General features: G+C 49.5%; 1 protein-coding gene across 3 annotated transcripts in view; it reads left to right on the top strand.

Moving 5' to 3' along the window:
• The first annotated feature begins 4,656 nt into the window (after positions 1-4,656).
• The window catches only part of LOC144822096 (alanine--tRNA ligase, mitochondrial-like), a 198,704-nt gene continuing 184,136 nt past the window's right edge, over positions 4,657-19,224 (top strand). Inside the window, exons 1-2 of one of the 3 annotated variants that reach the window (XM_078679217.1) lie at positions 4,657-4,877; positions 10,437-10,625. In XM_078679217.1, coding sequence (XP_078535343.1) covers positions 4,680-4,877; positions 10,437-10,625 — 387 coding nt within the window. In that variant the 5' untranslated portion in view covers positions 4,657-4,679. Of the gene's footprint in view, positions 4,878-5,015; positions 5,087-10,436; positions 10,626-19,224 lie in introns of those variants that run through there. The other 2 variants (XM_078679218.1, XM_078679219.1) reach the window with 2 other exon arrangements.

The following is a 19,224-nucleotide window of genomic DNA, read 5'->3' as shown; positions in this document are numbered from 1 at the left end:
CAAATCATGGAACCCAAAGGCCTTATAATGAAGACAAGCACAGTCCCAGCCAGCTCACACTTCCCAATGAGTATTTAGGTAAAAATAAATTACTTCGAGGCATGCAATGATTACTCTTAGAGGTAGGTACCTATCGCAACAGATTCTCTGTAATTGTGAACCACAACAAGAATAGGCAATAAGTCTATTTCAATAGCTCTACAGCAAAGAGGACACATTCGTTTTTACGAAGATATATGCAGCCAATGACTTCATACAATTTGATTGATGTGAGAATAGACTGGATGGAAGAGGTAGTGTTCCATCCCTCCCCTAAATAAAAATAAAAGGTGTGTTTTAATTCACTAATAAAGTTTTCTCGCTCAGTTGCAAGAAATCAGATAAAATGGTGGAAAAAACAACATTTTCTGTGGCAACTACAGTATACTCGAGTTGCACAGCTATTTCTCTTTGTGACTTATTGATAACATGCACCACCAATATTATATCAGCCACATGCAAGTGAGTAAGGTATTTTAATTAAATATTGTACATACATGTCTCATGCTAATCTGTTGCTTCTGTGTGAGATTATAGAATTGGACACAGAAATGCATTCACAACACACACACTACCTGGAAAACAGCCAGTTTTCAAAAATGAGATATGCTTACGTGCGAGACAATATAAAATCTATGGGTTCCTCTATTACTCCCACTTTAATATCATTTTTCCTTTATAAACATTGAACACTTTTTATTTTGGTTGTGCGCACAGCTTTGGGGCCTAAAATTACACTGCAGCCACTCCTACACTGAACACAGCCTTTGAGCCCACAAACTTACAAACATCTACATTGTGTGAAAAAACCTATAATTTCACTTTTGGCCTTTACAGATAGTGTATGACTATGTTTGCAGTGTCTAATTTACAAATGTATCAATGAACCTAACTTATAATATAGGTATATAATTCACTCCCACCCAGATAATTAAATAAAATTAATGTAACAAGGACACATACCATGTATTGTGGAACCGTACTGATGTAAATATAAGTGGATTGACATTAGAAGGAAGCAGCAATGATGTACACAAAATGGCTGTAATATTGGACAGAGTGAGGGTGATGGGGGTAGGGAAGGGGGGTGAATGCCTGCGTTATCGACTATCTGAACTAGCCAAGATAAAATTCACACTCCGGTGCACAGGTCAACATTCGAGCACCTCAATGATATGGTCAACCAGCAGTGATTCCTGAATTCGATGCTATGGCAGAGAGGATCCAGCCCGCAGGCAAGATGGCAAGCATGATACATTTGTTTTCTATATAATCGAATAAAGAGCCCCAGTTTCAATTTAAATTAAGGTTCAGACTGCCTGTAAATATACTAAATAAACATGACTCTGATACCCCAAGCGCTCTTTGGAAGCCACTGCTCGAAATGCAAGATTTGACGGGCAGTAGCCCAGACTCCAAACTCGTCCTCACTTACCGAAGTTGCAGCCCTCCAGAGCTCTTTGGGAACTCCCAGAATCCATCCCCAGACGGGGAGACGGGCCGGTTTGTAAAAAGAGATCCCCCGCTCTGCACCGAGCTGCTCTGCCTGGCTCCATGTGCTTGGAGCACGCGCTCGGCGAGAGCTCCTAGTACAGTGCTGTGACATCACTGCAGGCGCGCTCACTGTAGCTCACACCCCGTGGCAGGCTGCAGCAGTGTGGCTCGCGCTCCGAAGCAGACAGCTAGGTCGGCTGGGGGCTCGCCCTTGTAGGGCTGCCTCCTTGGTGCTCGGATGAGGACGGAAGCATCTAATGCTTAGCGCTTTAGGCAACTCTGAAAATGACGGCTTTGCCAACTTATCTGCAGCTTCTTCTGCCTCAGCGCATCAGCTGGGCTCAGCCCTTTGGCACACGCTGTCCTGCAAGACCCTGTCACATGACCCGAACCAGGCAGGCTTTAAGTAAACACGGCTTCCCAAAGAGGGCCGAGACACACGTGCTATGGTTCATGGTGATTGACACCTTGTTTACGCGGTATGCAGGGCCGGGAATTAAAAGTAGTGGTGTGCGTGCACTGGGGGGGGGGGGGGGAGGCTGCGTGGGAGCCTGTCTGTGCCGCGCGCTGATGTGCGTCCTAGACAAAGAATGGGTATGGGCGGAGCAAAGGCGGGACATGCGCCCGCCTTTGCCCAATTAGGTGCCTTATTTTTGTTAAAAAAAATAATAAATCCAATGGCGGTGGCGAAAGCCTGATCACAGGCGCGAGCGTGTGGTCAGCTCTCAAACCCCCCTTACAAGAGGTCTGTTTCAGCGAAAGAGGGAGAATAGCTGAATTTTTATATATGGATTGAAAAAAAAAAAAACACAACTTGGGCATTCTGGGTGGCCCAAATAAGAATTTCTTTGCAAGGGGGGAGGGCAAAGGGGTTTCAAATAATACGTTTAAACACCACGAATCTATAGAGACATACAGACTACAGTCTCCCAGAGACACCACCTGCAGCAGTGGGCAAGATGCTTGGAGAGAATCTTCATAGTGTTCATTGTGACTTGCCGGGCAATGTTTGGACTAGCACTGGTAATCGCAAAAGGACAAGAAATAAATGTTAAGGGTAGGCCTCGAAAACAATACGCATCATGGCTGTGCCGGGCCGCCGCGCTGCCCGCGACGACCCGGAAGCGGTTGGGAAGCCGGCCAATGCCAGCGCGGCCCCAACCGGAAGTCCCGCCCCATCGCGCCGAGAGACAGAGAGAGCTGCACGAGGAGCCACGAAGGCTCCGCATTGAGTCCCGGTCCCGAGATGGGGGACCGGGTGAAGAGCGGCCGGGCGCATGGGGAAGGCGGGGCTCTCATGTGGTGAGAGAGCCCCGCAAAGCGCTACCGCCACCCGGGAGAAGGAGCCGCCGCCGTGCACCGCCAGAACAGGTAAGTTGAGTGAGAGGAGGGGTGAGTGGGGGTGGGGTGTACGCGTGTGTGTGTGTCTGTTTGAGTGTGTTTGTGCGTGCGTGCGTCTGTCTGTGTGCGCGTGTGTATGTTTAAGGGGGGGTGCGTGTGTGTATATGCAGTGTGTGGATGCCTTTGTTTGTGCGCATGCGTGAGTAACGACGTGCGCGCTCACGAGGTCAAATCTCCAGCAGAAGAAATACGTAACAGTCTGCTGTCCACATTCCCCTTCATTCCCCAGAAAGCGGCAACATAAGTTGTCTCCCTAGACAGCAAAAGCTTTCGCTTTTGCTTTCGTCTAGGCGAGACCTAAAAAATGGATTACGCTCCCTCTGAAAATGGGAAACATATAGTAATATAAAGGAAGGTAATCCTCTCCCAGTTCCTATATTACTTTATGAATATACCTAGCCCGCTCACAATAACATTGTGTCATACACTGCGCTCTCTCTTCTAAGAAGGCTAGTGTGGCCGGGTGAACAAGCTTCTATCAGGTGGCAAGTGCTGGGCTTGCAACTGAGTCAAGGGCGTTTCACCAGTGCCTGACATGGCATTGTACTACTTCTGTGCCCCCAACCTGTCCTGGCCCACACAGCGGTGGAATCAGATGCAGCCCACACCACACCGCTACAGTCACCACACCACACCGCTGCAGTCACCACACCACACAACACCGCTACAGTCACCACACAACACTGCTATAGTCACCACACCTCTACAATCACTACTCCACACCACACCACTACAGTCAATGCTCTGGCACAAACCTACTAAAACATTATTAAAAACAAACACTGCACAATCCATACCAAGCATAAAGTTCAAAAGACACTACCACTTGTCTATTCACCTCAGATCTCCCTGACTGGACCTCCTATAACTCTATAATTGCAATGCTAAAGCGAGATGTTAAGTGGCGGTGTCTGTACATCCAGTGAATTTCCTACCAGGCTGGGGCTCTGGAAGGGTCTTTACAGCACTCAGTAACTGTACTGGGCCTCTGTCTAAGCAACCCTGGTGGAAAGGAGTTGGTCTAACTGCTAGGGTGGTTGATCTCAATTCTGGGGAACTGGGTTCGAGACTCTGCAATGACGCTCAACATCCTGTGATTCTGGACAAATCACGTAATCTCCCCGTGCCTAACAAAAATGTACGTGTCCTCATGTAACGCAACTGGTGCTCTGTAAAGCGCTCTGATACCTGATTCGGGTCAAGTTTGCGCTATATAAAACTCTGAAGAGAAAAAAGAACCCTCAATCACCCCCCATTCTGGCCAGTATTTGTTTAAGTCCGGGGCGGTAAACATCTTATGAAAAACAGTGAACTCCAGTATATTTCCCAGTCTGAAGCATAAGTCTAAAACAGGAAACACAAAAAAATCAGTTAAAAGATATTTGAGAGGTGCTTCCGAATGAGTGTTAGAGCAAACAGAGGATTAGTTGGCATACTACTAAAGAATTATGACAATTGTATACAAGACCTATGTGTGAGTGTGGTGTGTTGGGCCAGTTCAGGATTTTTCCTTTGAATTCTGGGACTTGTAGTCCTATTTTAAAATGGAATTTAAAAAAACCTCCAAGTCCCAGAATTCAGAGGTGCACCTTAACAAGCCCTGTTTCTTTCAGGTTCAAGTCCCTTTTCAATTTCATCACTTAATCCCCTCGTCCCTTTTCTGTTTCTAGTGCGCCGTTTGTCCGTTTTCTATCTCGGCGGGAAGCTTGCCCCCCCTCTGCTGTCACTTCGGTGCCCTCTGTAAGATGGCCGCCCGCCTCTGCTCGCGGGCCAGGGGGACGCTGGCCACCACGCGCCGCGCGCTCGGCTCCTCCTCGGCGGCGGTGCGCGAGACCTTCCTGACGTTCTTCCGGGAGCGCGGCGGTCACCAGCGCGTGCCTTCCGCCCCCGTGCGTCCGCGCGGCGACCCCAGCCTGCTCTTCGTCAACGCGGGCATGAACCAGGTCAGTGAGCGTCAGTGCGGCAGGAGTGGGGCGTGGCATCTGCAGGAGTGGGCGGGACTTCGAGGAAGGGGCGGAGTTATCAAGCAGATAGTTTTGACTTTCAGACTGTATTGGCAGGGGACGTCATATTTTGCCTGACCTTAAAATGGATGACGCGGTGAGGCTGATGTGGTACTTCCGGGTGTAGTGCCTGCTGCCTGTGCCTCAAGGTGCTTTGCTTTTTTTGAGTTGTAAATAGTGCTTGAACTGTAAAAATAGAAGTGCTTGTTTCTGAGAAGTGCCTGTACTCTCCAATTAAAAGTATTATATTTCTTTTGTGAAGTGCAGGTACTCCTTCTCAAAATAAAAAAGAGCCGGTACTCAGTACTGGACAGTGCCGGCCCATGTAAAGCACTGGTCGTAAATATAAAAGATGAACAAATAGAACATACGTTTCATCTACCCTAAACTTGGGATAAGCTTAAGGCTTCCCAGGCTCTGGCCTACATATTTAGAGACAATGTGACTGAGTCGCTAGGATTTTTGTCACCTTACAGGCGGCAACCACTGAGTCCCGGCCCCGGCTCAACACCCTGTGATACTGAGCAAATCGGTTAACTTTTGTGCCTAAAAAGAAGTGTAATGTCTGGTACTCATGTAACGTTCTCTTATGCCGTCGAGAAACTTTTGCGCTCTTTAAAATGCAAAAATATATTTTAAATTTACCAAAACGTATTGCAAGAGGTGGTAGGTTTACATATATTGGGTGAGTTTCTTGGTTGTTGAGAAAAAGCTAAAAAAGAAACAACATGAAAAAGTCTCAAAATGCCCAAATACCTCTGTAGGTGGCACACTCACCTGGAATTGTCCAGTGGTCTGGTGAGGGGGAGCAGGGCATGTACTGAGTGTCCCTGGTCTGAGGCAAGTGAGCCGCAGGCAGCTGGATGGCCGCACAGGCAGTAACAACAGTCCTGGATGCCGCGGCATGTCGTACAGCTAGCATTACAAACATAGTGTACCTGTCAACCTCTTGACTCAAAAATGCAGGTGAAGCCAGGTGCTTAAGTGGCTGGTCCCATTAAGGTGGGTGGAGAATTAACACTTTTTTGGAGGGTGATATAGGTTTGAAAAGGGATGGCCCAATGAAGCCCACAGAGGCATTTTTGTGGTCAAGCATGTGAATGGAGGTTAAAAGAGGGTGTGACTCGCTAAATGGGGGTGTGTTGCCAGGTATGGATAGTCACTATGTCCAGGGCCTCCATCCCCTGCCTCTTTGCCTGTCCCACCACATCCTCAGCTGCCGAGTATACTAGGCACTACATTACATTCACCATGATCTGCAGAGCACTAATTGACCGGACACCCACAGCGCTGCTCAACACCAACATGTGCCACTTTGGGCACACTAACAATGTCGCTTACAGTCCAGGGGCACTGTCTCAGATGAAACTGAGAACATACAATGAGGAGCACACTGCAAATAAGCTAATACTCCTCGCTTATACTGGCACACATGGTGGCGTGATGAGATGAGAAGAGGAAAGAAAAGAGAAACAATATTTGGAAAATACGAGAGAGCATAGAATAAAAGGAAAGTTAGAAAAGCAGAAGAATAGGGGAGAAGAAATGAGGAAGAACATGGAAATGAGAAAGAATAAGTGGAGAGGAGGAAAAGTACAAGAGAATGGTAAAGTGAGAGAGAGCAGAGTAGAAAGTAAAATTCTACACCAGAGAACCAACGAAGGAACAAAAGAGCAAAGTGAAGATTTGAGGAATGATGGAAGGGTTCTCCAAGGTTCACTGGTCTATAACAACAATGGAAGGATGGACAGTATATCACATACACGAGCTTAGTCCCCTTGCAGTCCAGCAGTCTAGGGACCTCATTTAGAGGTGGATGATTAAGAATCCTCATTTGATTCCTGATGGAAGAGCCGGCTCTAGAGGAGATTGCATCAGTGGAATTTCATTCATTGTAGGGATGGCAATGTGAAGAAAATACCACTAGTGAGTTCTTATCTTAGCGCTTTCATAAAAATAAGAGGATTTCCCGTTACCACCCAATTGTAAATGATTCCTTCTTCCTGCCCTTCTACTGGGTAAAACCAAGAACCCTGGATATCTTCTGAAGTTTGTGTTTGGAGCTCAAGGAGCTACTAACAAAAGTACAAGCCAGTGAAGGTCTGTGTGCGTGTGGGGGGGGAGGGGGGGTTGAGGGGCGGTCTACATCCACAGACCTTGGCATCCACTGTTGCACATCGCCAGTACTGACGCTGTTCAATTTATTTTGGACAGCTCATGGCTGTCAAACTCCATCTGTCCTGGGCCAAAACCTCCCCTAACAAAAGACCAGGCGATACACAGGGTGCCTGTGTAGTGTTAGAAAAGGGATACGTCAGCAGCCCTGCATGGGGATTTCAGGAGCAATGCAGCTGTTTCAAGGAAATGTCTAGAATAGTAGTATCCATTAAAGGAGTCATTTCTTATAGCTCATTACAGCAACGTCACTTCTTTGTTCTATGCACTATAAATTGTCTTTTGCCATAACAAAGCCAAAAACATATCATCTATGTGTTATTACCATTTATATAGATCTTACTATGCCTGATGAAATCCTGCTTTGCACATGGTCGCATGCAACTCCTTGGGAGCCCATTGTTCAGTCATGCATATGCTGCGGATTGTCATGCTGTCTCATGCAGCTATTCTGCAGTTTATAAACGTCTTCTCATGCAAATTTGTTATGCACTTTCTTGTCTTTGTCGTTCTCATGCTATTCACAGACAATTCAACACTTAATGCGGTCTGATCTGTCAGCGTCACAGCGACTCCAATTTTGCATGAGTGCATTTAAATGCACAGTTTGGTCGACAGGTGAAAGTGGACAAGGAGCTCTCACACTGATGCTAAGCACATGTCTGCTGACATCTTCCAGTTTAATGTGCAAACCAGCACTAAAAGAAGCATTGTCAGACCTTGACGAGAAAGTTGGTCCCCTTATATGGGGATAGATGGTTGCAAAATTGTGTAGTGTTAGACGGGGACCTGGAGGGTCGGCCGAGCACAGTGATCGCACAGACAGGTAACTTCCCCCCCACAGATGGACACCACACAAAGATCAGGGTAACACCTTTTATAGGCACTTCTGGTAGTAGAGTGGTACGATACAAGGCGATCAGGACACGATGATCCTCTCAATTCTAGTCTCTAGTAAGGGAAGGGGGTAGCGGGACAGTCTTGGTACCCACGGGTACTGAGGTGTAACGGTGATAGCTCACAATCCTCGAGCTCGGTGTTCGGATGGGTCAGACCGCGGCAGCGCCGGCAGGTCCCGAAGAGGTCGTGGGTGGCAACGGGCCGCGGCAGCGCCAGCAGGTCCCAACGAGGATGAAGGTTACAACGGGCCGCGGCAGCGCCAGCAGGTCCCACGAGAATGCAGGTTGCAACGGGCCGCGGCAGCGCCAGCAGGTCCCACGAGGATGAAGGTTACAACGGGCCGCGGCAGCGCCAGCAGGTCCCACGAGGATGAAGGTTGCAGAGGGCCGCGGCAGCGCCAGCAGGCAGGACAATAGTTCACAAGGCAGGGCTGTGGCAGCGCCAGCAGTCCGTCAAGGATGAGTTCGTCGCGGTGTCTCTCGACTCCAGGATACAACTGCCTTCCTGTCCTGGGGCGGCCTCAGTTATAGGTCTGGCGCCCTTTGATGTCCGGACCCTCGCTCTTGGAGGTCGGGAGGTCTGGGATGAGGGAGTCCAGACACGCAGCAGGGGGGTGGAGCCAGCGCCCGAGGAGGCTGGGGGTGCTCGGCACCTGGCGGGGGAGAGCCATCGACACTTCTTACTCCCATTGACCTGCCAAGTGGTCCGTTCACCTCCTGGGTGGAGGGTGGTGCCGGGATGTCGGGGCCTGGCCAGGCCCAGGGTTGGGGTCGGGCTGAGGCCGCGCGGCCGCGTGGTGCCGTGTCCAAGATGGCGGCTGGGCCGGGCAATGGTGCTGACGGCGGCCCGGGCCCTGTCCTGCGGGGAGGGAGCGAGCCCTTCATGTGGCCTGTCCAACATGTAGACAGGTCGTGAGGATACCCTGCTTACCCGTGGCAGCGTACTGGGATCAGGAAGGACTCAAAGGTTGTCCCATGTGACGGTCATTCGCACTGAATTGGTGATTTCTCTAACATAGAACACGCACTGATCTGCAGCCATCTGCACACACCATAGATCTGATTCAGAAGTGAGTATCTCACACTGGGTGTACTGTGCTAGTGACCTACCACCTGTGTGGCTTGAATCAGCAAAAGGGTGCAAGTGCTTCTCGTGTGACATTTGCGGTCATTAAGCCAAGATGTGCATGACAGCGTGAGTAGGGGTACAAGTACAGCTCTGTTGTGTGTGCGATGCATTCTGGAGACGCGCAAAGGAAACAGTCACTGAGCTCCAATGAGGTTGACCACAAAGAGATGTTTATAATTTCTTTAATTGGGAAGGGGTCAGAGCGAGCCTGAACGCCCCCAAATGCAACATTCCATTGAAGGATGGGAAATATAGGTACTCGCGGACACTGGGGCATCAGTCACTGTCATGGCCGCTGTACAATGTGGCAAGCTCACACCGGCCATGGTTGAGTTGACACTTCAATGAGGAGATCTAAACATGGAGATGTCTTCCTCTTCCCACTTATGCATGAATTTGAGGCAGAATTACAGGGCAGTGAGAAGGAAGTAGTAGTTGATATCATTGTAGGTGAAACTCTCTAGGCACCCCCCTAAATTGGATTTATGCAGAATCGCTGCCGTTGATTTATTTCATATGCAGCGTCCATACCTGAGAACTTAATGGCATTTTGGATGAGTTCATTTCTTGTTTGCTTGACAGGTACAACTTCAGTTGGATACCTTGGCGTATCCTATGATCGTGCAGCGCCTCCTCTCGTTTCATATCCTTTCATAAATCGAATGAGAATTCAAGAAGCTCACACCTCGGTTCTTAGTGAAGACCAGAAACTAGTTACCTATCAATACCTACACCATGCAATGTAGCCCATTTAATTTACCCGAAAATTGGGTATTTCATACATACTCGCAAGCATACCAATCTCAAACCATACTAACTATTTTTGTAAGTTTCTATTAAAACCTATTCAACTGTATTCATATACAAAAGGTTAAAAATATACTCACCTCCTCAGAAGCAGCAAACAAAAGAGGATGGGATTGGAGCATTGGGGTTTATGTACTCAATGGATGTTCTATTACTTCATGCTATTCTAGTTGAAGCCATAAGTGCTGCTCAGAAGTGGTAAATAAAAGGTTATGTATAATGCTAGCCTTCCGTCTTGACATAAAATCGAGAGGTTGTGAGCGCTAAATGTGCATTTTAAATATAATTATCAAAAAATGGAGAAATGAGGAGAAATTTAGATTGCATAAACATGAGGCTTCCCAACAAACAATAAGGAAAGTGTGGAATTTCATACTATAACTGATTTGATTTTCACCCAGTAGTTCTCCATGCCTCTGTTGCTTGATTAAATGTCCATTTGCAGCTGTCACAGGTCCTCTTACTGCTGCTTTGTCTCTTTCCTGGCAGTTCAAACCCATCTTTTTAGGCACTGTGGATCCCCGAAGCGAGATGGCCCAGTACCGGCGTGTGGTGAACAGTCAGAAGTGCGTGCGCGCCGGTGGCAAACACAATGACCTGGAGGACGTGGGACGCGACGTTTACCATCACACCTTCTTTGAGATGCTGGGCAATTGGTCTTTTGGCGACTACTTTAAGGTACCAACAAGTAGGGTGCGTCAGATTCGCTTGTCAGACTGTGGTCAATGTGGCTGGTTATGAGCCAAACCAAGGCTTTGGACACATTTATGATACTGCTATTTCATGCTGCCTATAGCTCAACTATCTCTCACACTCAAGTAAGACTTTGCTGCCTATGGCATGGCGCCCAACTATCTCTTGCACTCTGGTATGCCTCTGCTGGCTATAGCATGGCGCCCAACTATCTCTCACACCCAGGTAAGCCTCTGCTGGCTATAGCATGGCGCCCAACTATCTCTGGCACCCAGGTAAGCGTCTACTGCCTATGGCATGGCACCCAACTATCTCTCACACTCAAGTAAGACTTTGCTGCCTATGGCATGGCGCCCAACTATCTCTTGCACTCGGGTATGCCTCTGCTGGCTATAGCATGGTGCCCAACTATCTCTTGCACCCGGGTATGCCTCTGCTGGCTATAGCTCAACTATCTCTCACACTCAAGTAAGACTTTGCTGCTTATAGCATGGAGCCCAACTATCTCTCACACCCAGGTAAGCCTCTGCTGGCTGTGGCATGGAGCCCAACTATCTCTCACACCCAGGTAAGCCTCTGCTGGCTGTGGCATGGCGCCCAACTATCTCTCGCACCCAGGTAAGCGTCTACTGCCTATGGCATGGCACCCAACTATCTCTTGCACTCGGGTATGCCTCTGCTGGCTATAGCATGGCGCCCAACTATCTCTCGCACCCAGGTAAGCATCTGCTGCCTATGGCATGGCACCCAACTATCTCTCGCACCCAGGTAAGCATCTGCTGCCTATGGCATGGCACCCAACTATCTCTTGCACTCGGGTAAGCCTCTGCTGGCTATAGCATGGCGCCCAACTATCTCTCGCACCCAGGTAAGCGTCTACTGCCTATGGCATGGCATGGCACCCAACTATCTCTTGCACTCGGGTAAGCCTCTGCTGGCTATAGCATGGCGCCTAACTATCTCTCGCACCCAGGTAAGCGTCTACTGCCTATGGCATGGCACCCAACTATCTCTTGCACTCGGGTATGCCTCTGCTGGCTATAGCATAGCGCCCAACTATCTCTCGCACCCAGGAAAGCCTCTGCTGGCTGTGGCATGGCGCCCAACTATCTCTCGCACCCTGGTAAGCGTCTGCTGGCTATAGCATGGCGCCCAACTATCTCTCGCACCCAGGTAAGCCTCTGCTGGCTGTGGCATGGCGCCCAACTATCTCTCGCACCCTGGTAAGCGTCTGCTGGCTATAGCATGGCGCCCAACTATCTCTCGCACCCAGGTAAGCCTCTGCTAGCTATAGCATGGCACCCAACTATCTCTCGCACCCAGGTAAGCATCTGCTGCCTATGGCATGGCGCCCAACTATCTCTCCCGCCCAGGTAATCCTCTGTTGCCTATGACATGGCGCCAAACTATCTCTTGCACTCGGGTATGCCTCTGCTGGCTATAGCATGGCGCCCAACTATCTCTCGCACCCAGGTAAGCGTCTGCTGCCTATGGCATGGCACCCAACTATCTCTTGCACTCGGGTATGCCTCTGCTGGCTATAGCATGGCGCCCAACTATCTCTCGCACCCAGGTAAGCATCTGCTGCCTATGGCATGGCACCCAACTATCTCTCGCACCCAGGTAAGCATCTGCTGCCTATGGCATGGCGCCCAACTATCTCTTGCACCCGGGTATGCCTCTGCTGCCTATGGAATGGCACCCAGCTATCTCTTGCACCCAGGTAAGCCTCTGCTGGCTATAGCATGTGTGAGAAGTTGGCCTGATAGGTGATGTTTCCAATTCTGGAACCACCGGTTATCAGACCAAACAATCCCTTATGGTGTCTGGTTGTAAGTCAACCTTATTAGACAAGCTATCCTAGGGGTAGCATGGACTAAGCAGCCTAAAGGCTTAACTTAAGAGGTCGTGTTAAGCGAGCTGTTTTACCACATACAATCCTGTAATATCAAATGAAAGGACACCACACAAGTATATATTATAAAAATATATGTGTTTATTACTAAAAACAATCCCCAGTACTCTTTATGAATAAAGGGGCACAAGCGTTAAATCAAAAGCACAGTATAACATACAAAGTTGCACAAATATGGATGAGGGCGAGGGGCCACTCAGACCATATACTAAACAAGTGGTATAAGAGGTACCAATCGAACAGTGGTTAGGCCTAGGGCCTAGGGAATCGCTGGGAGCAGTCGGGACAAGCAATGCTGAAGTCGGGAGAGGCCCACGGGATTCGGGTGCAGTGCGGAAAGCGCACGCATGCACCAATGTTAACCAATGGTGCGTAAAAGTTGTAGAGTTAAAGTTCAAGGACACTTCCGCTGAACCTAGAGGAACAAAACTTAAGACACAGACCCTAGAGATGTGTACCAGTGTGGGAACACCGGCGGAGCAAAGTTACCTCACCCACAGGAAGCGGGTGCACAGGGTCGAAGTTGAGTCGGGTTTCGTCACGCAGGCTCTTGGTGCTTGAAGCTGAAAGGGCTGCAGGCGGGGTGAAAGAGAAGTGTCCGGTGGAGTCCAAGGGTGGACTTAAGTCGAAAAGTACCTGAAAGCAGAGGGGACAGAGTCTGGGTCACTCAGCAGTGACCAGGGTGGAACCAGGACGGAACCAGGCAATGTCGGGCGCAGTCAGGTCGTCGTCGAGGAGCTTCTCTCCGCTGTCACGTGGGCTCGGGGGAATCTACGATGTCCAGGAGCAGGTCACGATCTGTCCCACGCAGGCTCTCGCCGTCGGCGCTGTCGGCTTCAAGATTGGAGCAAACAACACTTGGCAAAAGCAATCCACGCGGAACCGGGAGATTGCTTCTCACGCGAACCAGGAGGGTCAGAGTGGGGGCTCCTTTTCAGGGGAGCTGGTGCAAATCTGGAGCAACCAGAATCGCAGGTCGAATTTCAAGTTTCGTCGGCACAGGGGCCACAAGCCGGCTGGCAAGTGACCGGGCCAACGCGTTGAGCCAAAAGAAGCAGAAGGGCCCCACGCAGCACTCGTCGAGTGTGGAGGGCTGAACTTCGGTGCAAGTGTGGCTCAGGGTTGGGGCTTCTCAAACCCCGGTGTACAGCTTCGAGGGTCACTCGTGGGCTGCACGGTCAGCGTCTCGTGGTCTTTCCAAGATGGCGTGCCCCACGCTTCCGGTTGCCTCCACGGGTCTCAGCTCTGCAGGGACTGTGGATCGGGCTGTTGGAAGGCAGGCAAGCTTGATCTCGTCGATCTCTGTCGCTCGAGTTCCGGCGGGAACTGCGACAAAGCAGACGTCGATGGCTGGATGGTGCCTGTTTGCACAGGGTGGTCACTCCTTGACCACAAGGGAGATTCTACGGGCTTCTACGTCGAGTAGGACGTCGAAGGGTCCAGAGTTTCGTTTCTTATGTTTCGTCAGGATAATCTGAAGTGTCTTGGCACTGCTCCCACTCTTATTCGAATCTGGGGGGCTGGATTACCTGCTAGGTCCCCTCCTATGGGTGGGACCCAGGAAGGGGGTGGATACACCCCTTTCCTTTGATCCAGGCCGCCCTGGCACGAGGGCTGGAGTGCCCCAGAACCGGTTTGGCCTGATTATGCAAGGGGCAGCCTTGTGCTCCCCAGGCAGTGTCTGGTTTCTTTCAAACCTCCCCGCTACAATCCGCTATCTCCTGTCTGAGGGGGTGTAACACCTCCCTGCGACAGGAAACCCTTTGTCCAGGCCCCATTTGGCTGAGTTTCGGTCAGCTTCAGGGGGTCAGACTCGTGTCTGTGGCAGAGGCATCCATTTTGTGGATCCAAGGTCCTTTTAGAAATTAACCGCATTTAAGTAAAGTAACATGTCTTACCCCTCTAGAGGGGTGGAATGCTATCCCCGTCGGCAGAACTGGCGAGGGGATAGTATTCCAAATCGTATGACACCTTACACGACATGTTTTGATAAAGCCAAACCAAAGTTGCTATATAACCGCGAGGATTATAAGGCGCTTAAGAGTATATGGTATGGCATTATCCTGAAACAGCTTAGGGAGTTGTTCCCGACAGCTGCAGACAGGCTCAGCTCATGCTAGAGCTCCATCTCACATTAAACCACACACTCTGCCTCCAGGATTGATGAGGCCTTCCATAGGAGTGGCTCACAGGTTAATATGTGTCCAGATATAGGTTTAGATATAGGTATACTATATCTAAGTAAGGGGTGATTACACCACCTTACCCCAGCTGAGTGATCAGCCAGTTGTGTCAAATTAAGAACCAGCCAGGGGTGGCAAAAGATATGCTGCAGCCCCTGGTAGGCCTTGGTGGCCCCTATGCCCTGGGCACCTATAGTGCATTATACAGGGGCTGACAAGGAGTCCATTTCCAATTGTGGTATGTGCCTATAGCACATGTATCATTAATTTAGTGAGAGAACAGCAGGCTGGGGGTCTGATCAGCAGGCCCACAGCCTCAGTAGTCGAAAACCAGTGAAGCAAAAAGCAAAAATTTGGGCTGACCATAGGATAGCAGACCCTACTCTCCTACACAACCCCCCCCCAAACGCAGGGACATTAAACTAACCTTGACCAGATAAGTCTTCATGTTCTAAGTGGAAGTACCTGGAGAGACCATCTGCATTACCATGGTCAGTCCCTGGGCGGTGCTCCACTGTAAAGTCCATCCCCTGTAGGGAAATGGACCACCTGAGCAGTTTGGGATTTTCACCCTTCATCTGATTGAGCCACAAGAGGGGCTTATGGTCTGTCTGAACTAGGAAGTGAGTTCCAAACAAGTAGGACCTCAACTTCTTCAGGGCCCAAACCACAGCAAAGGCCTCCCTCTCAATGGCTGACCAACGTTTCTCTCTGGGGGTCAGCCTTCTGCTAATAAAAGCAATGGGCTGGTCTTGACCATCTTGATTAAGTTGTGAGAGCACAGCTCCCACCCCCAACTCAGAAGCATCTGTCTGTACAATGAACTGTTTGGAGTAGTCAGGACTCTTCAGGATAGGTGCAGAGCACATGGCCTTCTTCAGGTCCTCAAATGCCTTTTGACAGCTAACTGTCCACTGAACCTTTTTTGGCATCTTCTTGGATGTCAAGTCATTTAATGGTGTCACTATAGACCCATAGTTTTTCAAAAACTTTCTGTAATACCCAGTCAGGCCCAAGAAGGCTCTGACTTGTGTCTGGGTAACTGGAGGAGCCCAGTCCTGTATGGTCTGGATTTTGCTCTCCAGTGGTTGAACCTGACCCCCACCTACTAGGTGGCCCAGGTACACAACCTTACTCTGCCCTATCTGGCACTTAGTAGCCTTGATAGTTAGGCCTGCCTTTTGCAGAGCCTCCAAAACCTTCTTCAGGTGGATCAGATGATCCTCCCAGGTGGAGCTAAAGACAGCAATATCATCTAGATACGCTGCACAAAAGTCATCCAACCCAGCAAGGACTTGGTTCACCAACCTTTGGAAAGTGGCAGGTGCATTCTTCAAACCAAAGGGCATTACCACAAACTGATAGTGTCCACTAGGGGTAGAGAATGCTGTTTTGGCTTTTGACTCCTCAGCTAGTCTGATTTGCCAGTAGCCAGCTGTCAAATCAAATGTGCTCAGAAACTTGGCAGAAGCCAGTCTGTCAATGAGCTCATCTGCTCTTGGAATGGGGTGAGCATCTGTCCTAGTGACAGCATTGAGACCCCTGTAGTCCACGCAAAACCTCATTTCTCTCTTTCCATCTTGGGTATGAGGTTTTGGCACAAGGACTACTGGGCTGGCCCATGGGCTCTCTGATGGCTCAATCACTCCAAGCTCCAACATCTTTTGCACCTCAGCCTTGATGCAATCCCTGACATGGTCAGGTTGCCTGTAGATCTTATTCTTCACAGGCAGACTGTCACCAGTGTCCACCACATGGGTGCACCAGTCAGTCTGGCTGGGTTTGAGTGAAAACAAATGCCTGTGGGCCTGCAAAACTTGTCTGCAGTCCCTCTGTTGCTGGTCAGTGAGGCTGCCTGCCAAGGCTACTCCATCAACTGAACCATCATCAGGGTTCTGAGAAAGCAGGTCTGGGAGAGGGTCACTCTCTTCCTCCTGATCCCCATCTGTGGCCATGAGCAAGCTCATGTCCTCCCTGTCCACAAATGCTTTCAAACTATTCACATGGATTACCCTGTGAGGGCTCCTAGGGGTTCCCAAGTCAACCAGATAGGTGACTTCTCCCTTTTTCTCAATGATAGGATAGGGTCCACTCCATTTGTCCTGGAGTGCTGCTGGGGCCACTGGCTCCAGTACCCACACCTTCAGTCCTGGTTGGAACTCTACCAGTACAGCCTTTTGGTCATGCCAAGCTTTTTGTAATTCTTGGCTGGCCTCCAGGTTTTTGGATGCTCTCTCCATGTATTCAGCCATCCTGGAGCGGAGACCAAGTACATAGTCCACAATGTCTAGTTTGGGCTTTTTGAGAGGTAACTCCCATCCTTCCTTTACCAAACACAATGGACCCCTCACAGGGTGGCCAAACAAAAGTTCAAAAGGGCTGTAGCCAACCCCCTTCTGTGGGACCTCTCTGTAAGCAAAGAGCAAGCAGGGTAAAAGAATGTCCCATTTCCGCCTAAGCTTCTCTGGTAATCCTTTTATCATTCCCTTCAGGGTCTTGTTGAATCTCTCCACAAGCCCATTGCACTGTGGGTGATAGGGTGTGGTAAACTTGTAGTTTACTCCACACTCCTTCCACATTGCTTTTAAATAGCTAGACATGAAGTTTGTACCTCTGTCTGACAGTACCTCCTTTGGAAAGCCCACTCTTGAGAAAACTGCAATGAGGGCTTTTGCCACCACAGGTGCTGTGGTGGTCCTCAGGGGAATAGCCTCTGGATACCTGGTGGCATGATCCACTACCACCAGTATAAATCTGTTTCCAGATGCTGTTTGAGGATCCATGGGACCCACAATATCTATTCCAACTCTTTCAAAGGGTACCCCCACCACAGGTAGTGGTATGAGGGGGGCCTTTGATGTGCCACCTGACTTACCACTGGCCTGGCAAGTGACACAGGAGCGACAAAACTCCTTGACATTTTCTGACATATGAGGCCAGTGAAAGTGTGAAACAAGCCTGTCCCACGTCTTGTTCTGGCCTAAGTGTCCTGCAAGGGGAATATCATGGGCCAAGGTAAGGAGGAAGCCCCTAAACTTCAGAGGTATAACCAACCTCCTGGCTGTACCAGGCTTGGGGTCTCTAGCCTCTGAGTAAAGGAGTCCATCATCCCAATACACAGTATGGGTACCTTGGGCATCCCCAGCAGCCTCAGCAGCAGCCTGCTGTCTGAGGGGTTCAAGGGAAGGGCAATCTAATTGAGCCTGCCTCAGGTCTGCCCTTGAGGGTCCCCCTGTCCCCAGAAACTCAACCTGGTCAGGTTGAAGTTCCTCAGAGACAGTCTCCTCTTGGACTGCAGAATCAGTTTCCTCTGAAACTTGATCCTCAACCTGGGGCAACGTGGAAGGCTCAGCCTTTCCTCTCTTGCTCCTTCTCTTGGGTTGTGGTTGGTCTATTGTTCCAAGATCCACCACTGGTTCAGGAAGGCACTTCTTAGCCTGAGACCTTGTCACTGCAAGGACATGAGCTGAAATCCCTAGCATTTCTGCATGAGTCCTGTACTCCACTTCTGACCAAACTGAGCTTTCAAGATCATTGCCTAACAGACCGTCTACTGGGAGGTCTGCACTCACAACAACTTTCTTTAGGCCATCTACCCCTCCCCAGGAGAAGTTCACAACTGCCACACTATGGGAAGTAGTGGAGTTGCTGGCATTGGTCACTAGGTAACTTTCACCTAGTACAATCTGTCCAGGGTCCACAAAGTCAGGTGTCACCATTGTGACACTGGCACATGTGTCCCTGTAGGCCTGAGCCAGTTTCTCATTAATTAAAGGCGTCTGCCTATATTTGCCCAGGTTACTGGGGCTTACTGTAGTGGACAAAGTTAAGTCCACATCATATAGGAGAACTGCCTGAGTAGGGATTCTGACTAGGCCAGATCCTACTTCAGTACCCAGGGTTAACCCTACTACACCCTTTGGCTGTGTTCCACCACTGCTGACTGTACTAGGGGGTGCAGTTGCTTTAGGAGCTGCAGTGGTGGGGACTGGATTTGTCTTGGTGCATTCACTGCCCCAGTGTGAAACTGATTTGCAGGTATTACACCAAGGCTTCTTTGGGCCATTATTCTTCTTTTTCTTGTTTCCATTTTGGGAACCACCCTCCTTATTATTAGTTTGGGGGCCTGAAGACTTCTGGTCTTTTTCTTTATCTTTCTGATTTCCACCCTTCTGGTCTGTTTTCTTCTGGTCACCACCTTGGTTCTGGGGTTTCTGCTTAATCCTTGTTCTGACCCATTTGTCTGCCTTCTTTCCCAATTCTTGGGGAGAGGTCAGATCAGAGTCAATAAGGTATTGATGCAACAGCTGGTTTGTACAGTTATTAAGGATCTGTTCTCTCATGATAAGATTGTACAATCCTGTATAGTCTGAAACTTTACTTCCCTGCAACCAACCCTCCAGAGCCTTAGTGGCACAATCTACGAAATCAGTCCAGTCTTGAGTCTGTGCTTTTTGGGTGTCTCTGAACAACAACCTGTATTGCT

The sequence above is a fragment of the Lissotriton helveticus genome, chromosome 3_1 (assembly GCF_964261635.1).
Source record: "Lissotriton helveticus chromosome 3_1, aLisHel1.1, whole genome shotgun sequence".
NCBI lineage: Eukaryota > Metazoa > Chordata > Amphibia > Caudata > Salamandridae > Lissotriton > Lissotriton helveticus.
This window is presented reverse-complemented; position numbering and strand designations above follow the sequence as displayed.